The sequence below is a fragment of the Ambystoma mexicanum genome, chromosome 14, assembly GCF_040938575.1.
Source record: "Ambystoma mexicanum isolate Mex_15411 chromosome 14, UKY_AmexF1_1, whole genome shotgun sequence".
In the NCBI taxonomy this organism is placed as follows: Eukaryota; Metazoa; Chordata; class Amphibia; order Caudata; family Ambystomatidae; genus Ambystoma; species Ambystoma mexicanum.
Window position 1 is genome coordinate 542561336 of NC_090940.1, and position 15439 is coordinate 542576774.

At 46.5% G+C, this 15439-nt stretch overlaps 1 protein-coding gene across 2 annotated transcripts in view; it reads right to left on the minus strand.

Moving 5' to 3' along the window:
- LOC138526941 (cholesterol 24-hydroxylase-like) overlaps positions 1 to 13481 on the minus strand; it is a 291000-nt gene extending 277519 nt beyond the window's left edge. Inside the window, exon 1 of one of the 2 annotated variants that reach the window (XM_069637833.1) lies at positions 13113 to 13481. In XM_069637833.1, the coding sequence (XP_069493934.1) occupies positions 13113 to 13249 (137 nt within the window). In that variant the 5' untranslated portion in view covers positions 13250 to 13481. The remainder of the gene's footprint in view (positions 1 to 13112) is intronic. The other variant, XM_069637834.1, reaches the window with a different exon arrangement.
- Positions 13482 to 15439: the final 1958 nt, after the last annotated feature.

Consider the following 15439-nt stretch of genomic DNA (forward strand, 5'->3'; position numbering starts at 1 on the left):
GGGCAGCAGCTGCGACTTCTTGAGATAGAGCGAGAAGCCCAGATCATACAGCGTGTTCATAAGGGCCTGGGAAGAGTGGAGAACCGCTTCCGGAGATGTAGCCCTGATGAGCCAGTCATTGAGGTATGGGTAGACGTGGAGACTGTGCGCTCTGAGGAGGGCAGCCACTGAATTCATGAGTCTGGTAAAGACTCAGGGGGCCGAGTTGAGGCCAAAAGGAAGGACCTTGTATTGAAAATGGTAGCCATGATCCTGAACCGAAGGAAAGAACGATGGTGCTGCCAAATAGGGACGTGTAGATATACGTCCTTCAGATCCAGGGAGCACATCCAGTCTCCCTTGCACAATGTCTCCGCTATAAAAGCTGGCGTAACCATCTTGAATCTCTGCAGGGGTAGGAAGAGGTTGAGGGTGGAAAGGTCCAGCATAACTCAGGTCCGCCTGGTGGTTCTTCTGAATGGCAAAAATCCTGGAGTAGAAGCCCAAGCCTCGCTGGGAGACTGGGACTTCCTCCACTGCCTGGCTCTCTACAAGCGACTGGATCTCTGCCAGAAGAGTTGCTGTCCCAACTTGAGGGAGTGGAGGGGAGGAGGGAGGAGAGGCTGGGATAGATAGGATCCAGGGGTTTGCAAACTTCTGATGCCAAGCCTGCCCCCCACCAGAGACACGTGGTCCCGGAGAGACGTGTCATGCCTTCTTTCCCTCTGAGGCTGTCGTGGAGGAGGGGGGGGCTGGAAAAAGCCCTTACTCCCCCCCTCCCCTTTTTGTTGCTTGCACCGGTTCTAAGACAGTGAGTGGTCAGGCTCCCTGGATCTGCTTTCCTGGAAGCTGCGGAACCCTCATTATATATGCCCCGTCGGATCGTTGCTGTGACTGGGTGTACGACTTGGGCGTGGTCTTTCTTGTCCAGCTCTTCACCTGTGGAGGAGTGGAAGAGGTTGCCCCCTCCCCGTCGAACGGAAGATCCAATATGCGTTCCTGGATGTCCGGGTTGAATTTCATTGCCTGGAGCCAGGCTGTCCTTCTCATGTCCATGGCAATGCAGATGGCATGGCCAGAGGTATCGATATGGGCCACAGTGGACTCCATGAGGTCCTGCGCCACGAGCTTGGCCTCGGCCAGTCACGCCTTAAAACGTGATTGGCTCTGCGTAGGGAGTTCCAGGAGGAAGTCTCCAATTTCCCGCCATAATCTTTGGTTGGCAGCAGCCAGCATGGCGTCGGCCTTGGCCTGACGGAGATGCAGAGACGCGTTGGAATAAAGCGTCTTCCCGTACGCCTCCAAGATCTTCTCCTCCTTGCCTAGGAGCGTCGCTGTGGAGCATGATGACGACTGAGGCTTGGAGTATAGTGATGCCGCAGCGATCACCTAGGAGTGAGGCTGAGGGTGGGCAGATAGCAAGAGTGTATTCCCCCCTCCATCTGCCTGTACTTTGCATCCAGGCGTTGATTGACCAGGGAGACCACATCAGTTTGCAGTGGAATCCCCGTCTTGGCAGAGGGGCGTTGGTGAGGACTTTAGCCAGAACCCCCTCTGTCGGCTGTTCGACCTCGGGTTGGGGCAGGCCCAAGTACTCCACCAGCCCTGCAAGACATTTGTAGAAGGCCCTAGCTGAGGATGGCTTGTCCGGATCCTCCCCCTCATCCGTGTCCTGTGGATCAAGGGGATCCTGTGGAGGTGGAGGAGTAGCTGGTGCCGGAGGCTGGGATACAGGGACCGCAGCTAGTGGATGAGGAGGAGGGGGCTGGTACGGAACTGCCAGCAGAATCGGCTGGGTGGCCAGAGGGACCAGCTGCGCTGGGAGCGGCCGGCAAAGGCATTTGTGGTGCCGCTAGCATCGTAGGGAAGACCTCCCTGATGGCGTCCTTGAGGATATCCCCCATCCAAGGTGACTTCATAAACCAGAGGAATCTCTTGAAGAACTCCTCTTCGCTTGCCTGAGAGGTGGTAGGGGGTACTGACGGTGTAGCCCGCAAGCTGATGGAGCCGCTGCATAGCCTGCCCATATGGACGCAGTGGGAAGCTGCCCTGCGCATAAGGATAGGCAGTGGACCACGTACCTGGTTGATGCCAGTCCCACCTTGATGCTTGTTCTTCGCTGAATTCCTGGAATGGCGTCTTGCAGGTGCCTCTGTCTGGCGCAGCGCCCATCTTGTCGAGCTGCCTGCCACGTGCCTGCGATGTGTTGCTCAGCTCGCTGGGCTTAGCCTCCTCCAAGACTCTTGTTTGTGGATCACGAGGCATACCCGGCTCCTCTGGCCTACACCGGGTAGGTGAGACACACTTAACCCGAGGTCGGTAGAGCTGCGTTTAGGCACCCCCTTTGCATTTTTGCCGGTACAAGGGCAGAGCCCCTCGGATGACAATTCAGTACAAGAACCTTCCGGTCCATCAACACTGTCATGGGGAGGATCAGAGGAGCCCTCTGCCTGTAGGCCGGTAGCTGGGGAAGCCTCAGTGCACGTGCTGGTACTAGGACCTGAACGGTCCCTCCCACGTGGGAGAGTCCCTGGGAAGGAGTCTCCTTTGCGGGGTGCGATGGAAAATAGCGGCCCGGATCTGTGTCTCACGAAGTTCTTGAGGTCCTCAGGAGGCGACTTCTGGAAGAGCTCCCTCCACCTGGCTAGTCTGTTCTTCAGCGATTTCGATGACAGTGAGCCACACGCTGAACAAGCTTGCCAACCATGGTCTGGGCCAAGGCAACGGTGGCAAAGGGCGTGGGGGTCTGAATTTGGGAAGAGCCCGTTGCAGGATGGACACCTGCTGAACCCTGCGGAAGTCAACATACGCCAGGGAGGAGCATGACACCCGAGGACCGAGTACCTATGTAATCATAAAGACAAAAAGAAAAAGACAAGAGAAGAAGTATCAGAGTGTGGAATTACATGGCCGAAGCCAAACCCAGGAGCGCTAGTGAATTTGTCCTGTTCCCGTCAACGTGGAAAAGGGGACTGAGGTGTGGTGCCGGGTGGCAGAGTCAGGGCAGCGCACCCCCGTGTGCCTCTACATTTAAAGGGGGAAGAAGTTTTTTCTAGTGAAAAGGGTTTTGTCTCCCGTGTCCCTTGGAAGGGACGCCCGTAGGGTATGGAGGAAAGGGGACGGGATGTAAGAGTACAAGTCTGCTAAAAAACCCAAAGGTTTTCCGCTCTTGCTGCTATAAATAAAAACATAAATAAGTAAAAACTCACCTCAGCAAAAATTCCATCTCAAAGCAAAGTCAAAATCCTTTTTTTTGGTCCTTACCCTGCACCTTTAAACCCTTCTCAACCAGCACAGCCCCCTTCATATGGCTCTGTATGTATTCTTTAACATTTTCCCTCCTATTCCATGATGTCACCCGTCACCACCCCTAGTAATTTTCCAGCCTCTACTCTGGCAACCTTCGGACAGCATTTATGTTCATCACCCCATCCTGCGCCCGGAGGAATGTGCAACATTTATACTTCCTGCCTTTGTATGAACAATAATTGTGCTCTTTTTTAAGGATCACTGCGCTGTTGCATCGCAGGCTCTGAATCTTTCCTCCACGTTCAGCTTTTTAATTGTGCTTTACAGCTGCGTGTTCATGTGCATGCCGCTGTGCCTGCACTTTGTGGTCTAACAATCCTACCCACTCTATTTACCCCAATACTAAGTGTTAGTATAAATGTGCTAAATATACTGCACACATTCTTTAGCTCATAATCTCTTGTAAATAAGGCGACTTGATAGAAACCAGAACACTTCTTTTTGATTTGTATCTGCATGGAAGAAATTGCAGGCAGTAGAAGAGCGATCTGTGCTCTGAGCTGTGTGCACTGAGCCTGTCAGAAAGATACAGCACACAGAGAGATCAAGAATAGTTTCTGTCTGTTCAGCCTCTGCTATTTTATGTCTGTAGATGCTCTAGCAGAGTAGCATTATGCATGCGTATTTTCCTAGTATTTCAGGTTCTTATCAGTACTAAGATGGACAAGCGAACTATCATTTGTAACAAACAAATTATGATTTCTTTCAGGGAATGCTTGCATTGCACAAATGTATTTTAGGAGTTCCAGTGCTGTGTGCATTTATTACCAGGATGCATGTATGTGGTGTGTTTGTACATCTGAATGTGTAGGAGAACGCTTTCCAAAAATGTAATCAATTGTTTGAAGACAGCTACATACCTCCGTTTTGTTTTTAACGTGTTCTGTCAATTTTCAAGTTTAGGGATGTTTTGCTTGCCTGCCGCATACATTTTACACTCTTGTGAAGGAGAAAAATCATGTTTACTCTTAAAATTTAATTTACACTCATTTTAGTAAGTGTGTACAGTACTGCCACCTTGGTCAAAGAAGAGTATGCACTATCTAGTTTAAACAACAATGTAATCATATTTGGAGTCAATGTGGTAAATGGGACTTCAAATGGGTCAGCGGCAGCAGGACCCTTCCTCAAGGGTGAGTGATTGTAATTGCACCAATGACACGGATTACAACCTCTCTCTAATCTTTAAGGACAATTAAAACATTCAAACCTTAAGCATTGCAAGTGCTGCAACAAAATAAATGTAATTGTTACACTTGAAACTGAAATAGAAACGCTGCAAAACATGTCCCTGTGGTGGTAATCCAGATTGGTATTTACCTTTTTTTATTTAGCACTTCGTGCAGGGTTCCACCAACTTCTAAGCACTGCGATCATTACTATCTCAGTCAATATACCGATCTCTTAAGGATGCAAGGCTGACTTGGTCCAGCCAACGTTTGACCATGAGACTAGACATAGATGTTTAGCATTTAGCACTTAACCAACTGAACAACACTGGCATACGCTTTAATAGTACTGGTTTGTGTGCAACACGGCATACGCTTTAGTAGTACTGGTTTCTGAACAACGCTGGCATACGCTTAAGTAGTACTGGTTTCTGAACAACGCTGGCATACGCTTAAGTAGTACTGGTTTCTGAACAATGCTGGCATACGCTCAAGTAGTACCGGTTTATGCACAACAGTGGCATAAGCTTAAGTAGTACTGGTTTATGCACAACAGTAGCATACGCTTAAGTTGTAGTGGTTTCTGGGAAATTACTACATCAATCATCAAAAGCAATGCTGCTATCAAACCTCCAAAAAACACAGAATGAAAGTCATGTTTGCTTTACTGTGTAATTGGCCAGGTTTCTTTGTCTCTTAAAAATTAAAAAATATACAGAAAATATCAAATGTGCAGACCTTCCTGGAGGAATAATGAAAGGCGCATTGACCGAGTTATCCCCCTGCATAATATTAACATCCCATTCTGCAACACACTTTAGGAAGAGAATCAGATGTAGAGTGGCTGTTAATTGGCACACAAAGCATTTCCTGTTCTAATGGTGAATTCTTTCTACCTCTGAATTCCTACTACGTGGGGCTTTTCTGATTCAAGAATCAGATTTAGCCTACTTAGTTGGACTATTTGGCAGTGATGCTACATAAATTCTTTCTGAGAGGGGATGGATAACAGCCCTAGCAAGGTTGCCACGCCCTGAGGAAAATCCCAAAGTGGAAAAAAACATCAGACTGAACCAAAATAAGGTGGTACACCTAGATATAAAGGGCAGACTTGGCGGCAAGGCAGAAGGGGATGATGGAATAAAGAGAAAATGCTGGGGCTTGTCGAAAGCGGCCGTTCCCAGATTAGAGAGAGATTACAGTGCAGCTTGAAAGTCCCCCCTTACATGCTGAGCGGTCCTTTCCTCTATTCCTCCAGTCCTCCATTCTACAGCGCGCAGCGGCAAGCGTGCTGGGCAGCCTGGGGAGCCAGCGTTGGGAGTTGAGCTGGCTGTTTTGATCCTGCTTCGTTTTCGGGCTCGCCCGTCTGCGAGCCCCACGCCTCACGCCTGTTGAGAAGCTTGGGCGGAGGGTCGCGCTGCAGTTGAGAGCCACGTTGGTGTGTGGGGGGGACGGAGTGGGTTGCCAGCTGCCGGTAGCCTGATTTGCATGTGTTGCGAACACAGAGTCCCGAGGTAAAGAGTGCCCTCTCTGTTTCTCTAGCTGCTCTTGCCTAGATGTTGCCACCACCCTGAGTGGTTAAAAGGTAGTAAAGAGGAAATCATCTAATATAGTATAATAAAGTATACTGTTTTGGTGCTCAGTGTTACGGTCCGCCCAGGGTGCTAAGATTGCACTTACCACTTAGGTAAGGTCAGTGGACATTTTCATTCACCCAGGAGGCCTTTTAAGGCTGCACTCACTTTATTACTACGGTTGGTGGGCAGCTTACGCATTGTGAGTGTAGGTTTTACTGTGAAGCCTACTGTGGTGAAAAGGGCAGTGTGAGGTTGTGTGTCACATAAACTAACCCTCGTGACTGGTTGGTGGCAAAAAACGGTGTGAGGGGTTCCCTACTGAGGCCAGATAACCACCTTTCTAGCCACTCTATTAACCCTTTCAACTCAATCTGCTGGTTATTAATATAATGAAGCTGAGAAGTACAGCTGCCCTCGACTCTGCAAATGAGGCAGACTGGAATGGCTCATATACTGCTCCAATGGTGACCCCTACAACCTTGGAATCCCTGCATAGTGGAGACCAAAGAATAAACCAAACTAAACATCCAGAGGTTACAATAGCATTGGTGCATGAAATCCTGCCAAATGAGTCTGAAAAACAATACTCAAACTGGTCAGACAGTTATTGTTAGTGGAAACGAGGTTTGGAATACACAGTCACAACAAAAAATATTCAAAAGGAAGATCAAAGAATATTTCGGTAAAAAGAGACATAAAAGTTCAAATGATGTGGTCGACTCAAGAGAAGGGAGGTAGGGCTCGCCAATCTTAAGTGCAGAGGATGTAAGCGAGAGGATCGACAGCTTAAGTCATATTGATGCCCCTAAGCGGGGAGCTCCAACGGGCCCTGAAAATGAAGAAGAGGAGTTGGAGACTCATACCAACCACCTAGAGGATAATAGGGGCTTGGCATTGGAGAACCCCACTCCCGAAGGGGAGAATTACCAAATGACCAGGGGAACAATTCAACCTTAAAAAGTGCTAAGCTTTGTGCTTAACTCATTGGTGACAGTGTTTGATCTGTTAAAAGGAGAAGTCCAAAGCCAAGCTGGAATCCTCCTTGAACTAACGGATGAAGTAGCCAAATGCGATTCCTCAATGGTGGGGTTAAAGAACACAATCATCTCCTCTATCACCCCTATGATAAATGACATTCAAATTGAAGTGGTTAAGCAGGGGTTAGATATCGCCTCTATACAGAGACTTTCCCTGGCAAACAGAAAGGAGGATGCCTCGTCCCGAGCCCAAATCTGAGATTTACTCCAGTCCAAGTTCCAGAGGCCCAGTGCACAGGAGCTAGAACCGAGTGATTCTGCAGGTTCCACCAGTAGTCACGACGATACTCTGTTATCAGAATCAACCTTGGAGGAATTCATGAGATTGGCTCAGGTGGCAGAGGCTCAAGTACTGGATTCCGGGGAAAGGAGTGTAAGCAGTGAAGGCCAGGAAGTATCTGGGGATACGGGGGTTGCCGGCAATTCAGAATGGATTGTTGCAAGTAACCAAAATGCCAATAGGAGGAGGAGAATGAAAAGAAAAGAAGGGGCAATAAAAGGGCAACAGAGTACCCAGATAAAAATTAAGAAAAACAAGGAAAAAAAACTAAAAATCAAAAAAACGGAAAAGTTAAAAATGTGGGAATCCTAAACTTTGTGAACAACATCAACACAACAAATGTTGATGCCCAGCCAGGAATGGCAAAAGAAGTCAGCCACAATAGAGGATCTGCTAAGCCAACAAATGAGTTGGGGTCCTAAACAAATACTCTGTTGACGCCAAATAGAGCGCAGCTAAATGTGAAGGCAATCCAAGAGAGAATAATGGAAAGTGACCTCGCGATCTTGAGAATAAGCGTGGGGATGCAGACAGAGTTCCCTTCTAGCCCAGGGCAAAATGCACGGAACCAAAAAAAAGAGGGGGACTCCATTATATCAAAATTGAAACTGGCTCCCATTTTTACACAAAGCAAGACATCTAAGAGAAGATCGGTGGTTCAGAGTGCTGATACGGATGCAGGAGGAGCTAAGCTAAAAATAGTACCAATTTTCCTTGCCTCGGCGAAGAAAGCAGGGAGTCCATCTACTGCAAGTGAATCAACCATCCTCAACGAGGTTGTATCCGTAAACGCTGGTGGGAAATCTATACCAATTCAGGGGACATGGAACGGCGCGGGAAATCGAAAGAGATTGTTCAACATGAAAATGGACCAATACTTCAAGGGGATAGGAAATTGGCACATAGTCAAGAGGACGATCTAACTGGTTTCAAAGCCCCTACGCTGTGGTTAAAATCTACCCGAAAGAACAATCACTATAAATCCCTAAGCAGAAACACCATTCTAGGGGAGTTTAAGAAAATAAAGAGCCTGTACCTTTTTGCCTCAGGGGATATAGAATATGTTAAATTCCCCAATTGTAAAAACGTTTTTTTGGTTGAACTGGGGCTGAGCTCCACTAGGGCTTATGATGCAATTTTAAAAGCTGCTGGGGCGCTAGAAGATAAAGGCTTAAGAGTTGCTAGAGATGGTAGCGAGTTCAACTCGAATGAGTCTTTTAAAGGGCAAGGGCCCGTTCAGACAAATTCACAGAAGCAAGAAAGAAGCCTTGGGCTCCAAAGAAAAGAGGACAGTAGAGATATGGCAGAAACCAAGTAGGAAGAACATGTCTTGGCGGCCCTCCCCGAAATCATGGCCCAGATTTTGACGAGTATAGGTCTGGGGTCAAGACGACTTTAGTCAGTCCACCCTGCATTTAGTGAGTTAGAATACACAGGGTTTCAGCACCGCTGGGTAGACCAGCTGGTGAGCTTTTGATAGCTCTTAAAAACAGCTCAGTGAGGAATGCTAAGGTGATCTTTATGGATAAAATTGGCATTTTGGCCACTGAAATTAAACTTAACTTCGATATTCAAAATCCGTGGTTAGTGGTGGTAAATGTTTATTGGAACCCCGCTTCTTCGACAAAAAATACATTTTTGGATATGTTGGGGGGTGTATTGTCAACAGTGAAATCAGACTTGGGTAAGGTTAATATTATCGTGGCAGGGGATTTTAATTCCATATGTATTGAGAGTTTAAATTCCAAGGAGATTGGAAGGGTTAAAAAAAACTACTAAAAGAGGGCAGAAATGGTTAGCTTTCATGAGCTCATGGGGCCTTGAAATGCTAAATGGGAGTTCAGAGGGGGAAAAAGGTGCTACCACGACTTGGAGACGAGGAGAGTCAACATCTATACTAGATTATATTTTTGTCAGCGGGAGCCTTTTTTCAAGAACTTCCACGTTGCTAGTAAATCACGAGGGGGGCAGCGAGCATGCTAGGTTGGAGCTATCCTTTCCAGAGATGCAGGGACATCAGCAGGGTCTTCATAAGCAAGATCTGGAGGGAAGGGGGTGCGGGGGGTGAGTCAGATTGACCAAGTATGGGAAAGGGGGAAAAATTAAACAAAGCATTGAAGATGATCCCAAACCCCTCCCTGATAGATCATTGTCATCCAGACAATTATATTTGCTTCATCTGGTCAACCGTGCCACCCAAAATGCCATCTTTAGGAGTCAAGCAGCTCCACCTGCATGAGTTTGATGAGGAAACTATGTTTAGAAAGAGGGAAATGAGAAGGAATCTTCGGGGTCTTAAAAAACAGAATTTGACACCAGATAGTTTCATAAGGGAAGCTAATGGTATTGGGAGTAAGTACAGGCATTGGTCAAAAAAATCGAAGAATGGCCAGACTACAAAAAGATGGCGAACAGATGTTGAAGCTTGTGGCTGAAACTAACTCGCGAGGGTTTTGGTCAGTAATGGGGCAATTGGATCAGCAATCAAATAGCACCCTGTGTAACCTGGTCCCAGAAGCCAAGTGGGTTGAACATTTATCAGCCATCTTTCAGAAACCAAGTGAGGAAGAGGAGCCAATAAAGTTGGAGGCCAAATGATAGAGAAAGAAATTGCAGAGATAAATCAGATGCTCTTCGCTTTCTAAGGCCGCTAGTCCTAGCGGGTTGACGTATCAAGTTCTTAAAAACGCACCAGAGTTCTGGGTGGGGTTCTTGAGGAATCTATTTGGGGAAATCCTGTTTACAAAACACTTCCCACCGTCCTGGAAAACAACGTTGATCATCCCACTCTTCAAGGGGGTGGGGACACGACCAACCCCGCTAGTTATCGACAGATTGTGTTTTTGGATTTTGAAAGTAAGATCTTTATGAGGCCGATAGTCAATGAACTTACAAACTGGGTTGATAGTGTGGGGGCTCTGTCCCGCTTTGAAAGAGGGTTTAGAAAGGGCCTTTCCACATCGTTAAATGGGGTAATTCTGAGCCTAGTGAGTGAGTTCTCTGCTGAGAAAGGTGGTCCACCCTTGTATGGGGTGTGGATTGACCTCTCGAAGGCTTTTGACCAGATTAGCAGAGATTTGCTGTGGGCGAAACTCAAACTGAAGGGTGTCCCCGATTCTGTATTGGCTATGCCAATAGAGCTGCATAGGGACATTTCTGTCCGATTTGGGGCAAGATCTTGAATCGTCTGCATTGGCCAGTCCAATCCTTAATGGGAGTAATATCTTTTGGCAAGCTTATGCGGACGACATAGTCCTTTTGGACAGAACAGCCATAGGTCTCCAAAGACGTTTGACTAAATTAGGTAGCTATGCCGAGAAAAACGGGCTAGTAATAAATCCGTCAAAATCGAATATTCTGGTGTTTAAACATCCAAGAAAGAAAATCAGCATTGATAATTGGTCTTTGAACGGGCAGATTATACCACGAGTGGATGAGCTAATCTATCTTGGCTAAAAGATCTATGCCAGCCCGAGAAATCAGGAATATTATATTTTTTCCAAAGCTTATGAACTGATCCCCCAAATGAAAAAAATCAAAGCCAGATATTGCAAATTATCCATTTTGCCATTGATCAAATATTATGTAGCCAAAATAATTCTGGGTATTTTGTATGGCTTAGAAGCGAAACCCTTACTCTGGAGTGTATATTGGGCCAGAATAGAAGGTAGAATTTGGAAAGTCTCTCTTAACCTCCCTATGAGTACACCTGGTTGGAACTTGCGGTTTGAACTGGGTCTGGTCTCTTTAGAATGCAGTGCAGTGCAGAATGGAAATTAATCGCATTGCACAGAGATAATGTGTCCTAAACTAGACTCCGTGTATGAAAATGTTAGAGGTCACTTGAAAGGCGCAAAATCCAGAATCTTGAGAGGGTTGCATTTAAAAGCAAAAAATATACTGGACAGAGTAAATGCAGATCTTGAAACTCTCATAACCAACCCTCTCAAGGTTAAAACGGGACCTGGAGAGGGTAGACTGGATCAAAACTATCTCTTTGGTGAGAAGCTCTAAGTTTCTGATGGCAGAAAAAAAACATAGGCTATTTGCCACGTTACCTAGTAAAATATCCGGACCCGAGAATAAGATCCAACTTTTTACGGGTGAGATTGAACTTGGTCCCCACTGGGGAGGTCTTGGCAATAAGAAAGCAGGAAGATCTTGCGGTCAAACTATGTAAAGTATGCTCCGATCCAAGACTCCAATCACTTCGACATATCCTAATGGAGTGTGAAGGGACTTGGCCCTTGAGGCTAGCAAAATTAAGAAGATTCACATATAAGGAGGTGGGTCTTGTCTCGGAGCATCTTTGGGAAAGAATTATTGCAGGCCAAGAAATTCAGCCAACAGCAACAGTGGTTGAAATATTGGGAAATCTGAACCTGTTAAATTAATTATGTTGGGAAATGACTTGGTTAAGGACTGATGGGTTGGGAGGCAGCTTGACCTACATCAAGGAACACTAGATCATGTGAATACTTTTGTGGAATGTTGGGTAAAGGGGAAGGTCAAATGTATCCTTTTATCGCTTGGAAAGTAATCTGCAAACAAAAGGAGATGGGGTAATTATCCCACGTTGAGTTTCAAGAAGTGGGGAGAATGGACGTATTTTATTGAAATCAATGTGTGTAAATGGTTATTTTTATTATTTCTATTTGGTCTATTTTCCCCATCTTTGGGAATGTTAAATGGTATTCGTTGTTAAATAATTTGTAATGGTTCTAATGACATGAAATCATGTTCTTTTCTTTTTGTGAACCAAAGACAATAAAAAAAATAAAGAGAACACGCTGATGGATGCAAGTCAGGGCAGTAAAACACCTAGAAAAGAATTCCCAGCAGAAGCAGGGCGTTAAATGAGGGCACACAGATGGGGGATAAACAGGAGAGAGAATAACTGTATGGAATGCTGCCTCTTCCAGCTCGTGCTACCAGAACCTCCCTGGAAGGGAAGCTCTGCCCCCTTGTTTGGTGGTCCTACAGTGTGCGGTCTGATCTCCGAGTCTAGCCATACTATAACTATTGTTCCTCTGCTTTCATAACCCTCCATCACTCTGAGCAATGCGATGCTGGTATGAAGCAAAAGCAATACATATTTGCACTGGTGCCAAGTTTGCCCAGGTGCAAATCCCAGTGCGAAATTGCACTGGTCCATGGCAAGTTTCTGTAATGCGGTCCCGGGTCTCCAGCCCAGCCACAACTTCTTGCACCAGTTAACAGAGTACTGGTAGGGTAACCAGATGGCTCCACGTCAGGAGGGCATCTCTTTTCTGCTCATGCGCTTTCATTTGACAAACCCATACATTCTGGGAGTTGCAGACTTGGCCACTTTATTGGCGACAAATGCATCCATTTTGCAAAAGAACAGCCCAGTACTGGAAAGGAGGTGCCTGGCAACAGGGAGCTTAGCAAAAGAACAAGTTAGAGCGCTCAGAATAATAGGACTATAAGGAAACCATTTCCAACCCTGGTGATCTGTTTATCGGCCACCAGAGGGCGCCTAAATCATGTATTCAGGTGCTTAACTCGTTTTGAAAGCGAAATAAAAATGGACGCGGATTTTATGTGGAAATAATCACTCGTCTGTTTTATAGGTCATTTGTACCCCCCACATAAACGAAGAGTCTACAAATCGTGGCTCGGTAATTGAAAACGTAAGAATGGCTAATCAGTAGATTACTTTTTCTACAGCATCGCTCCACTCTCCCAGCCCCCCCACACAGCGCCTTAAAGCTAAGTAACCACGCGCGGGCGCGTTCACCTGTCTCTCGGGGGTCCCGGGATGTGGTCGTACTTCCTGTGAATGTAGTGCACGTAGCAGCAGAAGAGCAGGAAGGCGAGGACCGCGGCGCCCACCACAGACAGCAGCAGCCAGGACACGATGCCCCACGCGTCCATGTTTCCAGCAATGGAGTGAGCTTTCCTTCAGCCCTGCAACCGTCCGACCCAAAAAGCCCGGCCCCTCGCGAAGGACAACGCGGGTGCACTGCGGCGTAGCGTAGCTCAGGCTGAGCGCTGATTACGTCTATGTTAGGTAGAGGAGGGCAGGCATGTCACTTATCCTGCAAAGCATGCACGCCCAGACGTAGAAAGCAAAGGACAGTACTCCAGGGGCGTGGCTAGGAATGGCGTGGTCAACCCAGTTAAGCAACAGGCCGTCCGGGAGTTTACAGTTCTCTCTCTCTCACTCTCCACTCCCCTCACCACCTCTCACCCCATCTCCATCCCACTTCCAAAACCAGGGACGACGTGTGGGCCTTTCCTCCTTCTCAAATGAAAGGGGACTCGAGCCACAGGCAGTCTCATTGGCCCCCTGTTGGCAGTCAGTAGTCTTCTGAGACAGCACTGCACAATATCTATAGACCCAAAGAGGTATTTATACCAACTCTCATAGCATTACATCATTATTTTATTATCACAGCGTTCTCCTTGCATAGAAACCACGTATCATTTTGTTTAGCAAAACAATTCTTTATTTTATACTATACATAAATATCTAATAAAAAGACAGTGTATACAAAATTACTTGCATTCGTTAAAATGCACATACATTGAATATCCAATAACAATTATATTTTTGAAACAACAACACACTACAACCAACAGCAACCCATACTATAAGAAAAACAGGGGATCTTACAACTTGACGCCAAAGTGCAAAGTGATTTTTACACAATGCACCCATTCAATGCAACATAGGCACATATCAGTAAACTAGTTTTGATATAAACATTGTCCCTCTCAGTCATGGTGACTGCCCCAACTTTGTGGTCCGAATGGAACTTTAGACAAAAAAGTGGCGACTTGAGTTTCGGCTTTAGTACCGCTCGTGGTTTCTGTGCCCAAGCCATCTTCAGGACATACAATACCCCATTTGGGGTTGCGTTGGTGTGTGTTGCCAATTGACAATTTGGATGTCTAGATAAGCAAAAAAGAAAAAGACAAGATTGAGAAGACAGAAGGGAAAGAAGAGAATGAGGGGGAACAGAGGAGGGAGAGAAACGGGACGTGGGGGGAGTGTGTACTGAAGAACCACTTGTAGACATCTGGCTATTATTCATATACTTATGATCAGAGCTACATTGATATGTCACGCCACCAATTTTCAATCTCTGTGAATATAGAAAAATTAAGGGCAAGTGTTTGAGAACGAATGAAGGGAGAGGGGGAACCCATTCAGGACTCGCAAAAGCTTCACATTGCTGTGGTGTCCAGAAACACCTCCCCATGGCCCCCAAAGGAATTTTCTCTCAACATCAGCCTCCTCCGGGCTTATGAATTTCTTGAATAGGTTTAAAAGTCACCCCAAGAATGTGTATGACTGAGTAATACACACTGCCCATCAGCGTACCAGAGCCATACCAAAAATCCTTAGTATGTGTAACGTAAAACACACTTATATTGTCACCCGAAGTGCACCAAAAGTGTACTGTTCTGCTGCCAACGCCGACTCGTTGCCCTGATGCTCCATGCGCAAGAGGAAGCACCTTGGAACTAAGGCTGTGGAAACGCAGCTGAACTTTCCTTTGAATCAGCTGGATTCCATTTCACAAGTTGAAAGGAACTCTTACTCTTACTGTTTCATACTTCTTTCCACAACTGATGGCTAAACTCTTCTCTGTTGTAGCGCTTGCCTGGCCGCGCCCACCTCATCCCAGGATTGCTACTTCTTCCTCGTGCATCCGTACCCGTGCGCTCACCCAAAGTGCACCAAAACTGTACTGTTCTGTTGTTCCGCTGGGGGCCTGGGTGTGGGTATCCCTAACATCAGCAGCACCTCATAAACCTTGAAATCCTAGTGCCTCTAAATCAGCGGTATTCAAACTGTGGGGCGTGCCCCCGCATCCCTGGGGGGCCGCGAGAGCCCAGCATGAATTAGATCGGAAGAAATGGGCAGGGGCGGCTCACATGGTCGGGCTGAAGCATGAAACTGTCTCAGGCATCAATTAAAAAGTGACCCGCTGTTGTAAATTGGTATACATTAGTTACAGACTGTTTGAATAGTACCCAAGGGGGTGCTGTGTGTTAAAATGAAAGTACATTTTGATATGTGTAGAATATTCATTCAGCAACAATGGTCAAAATTAC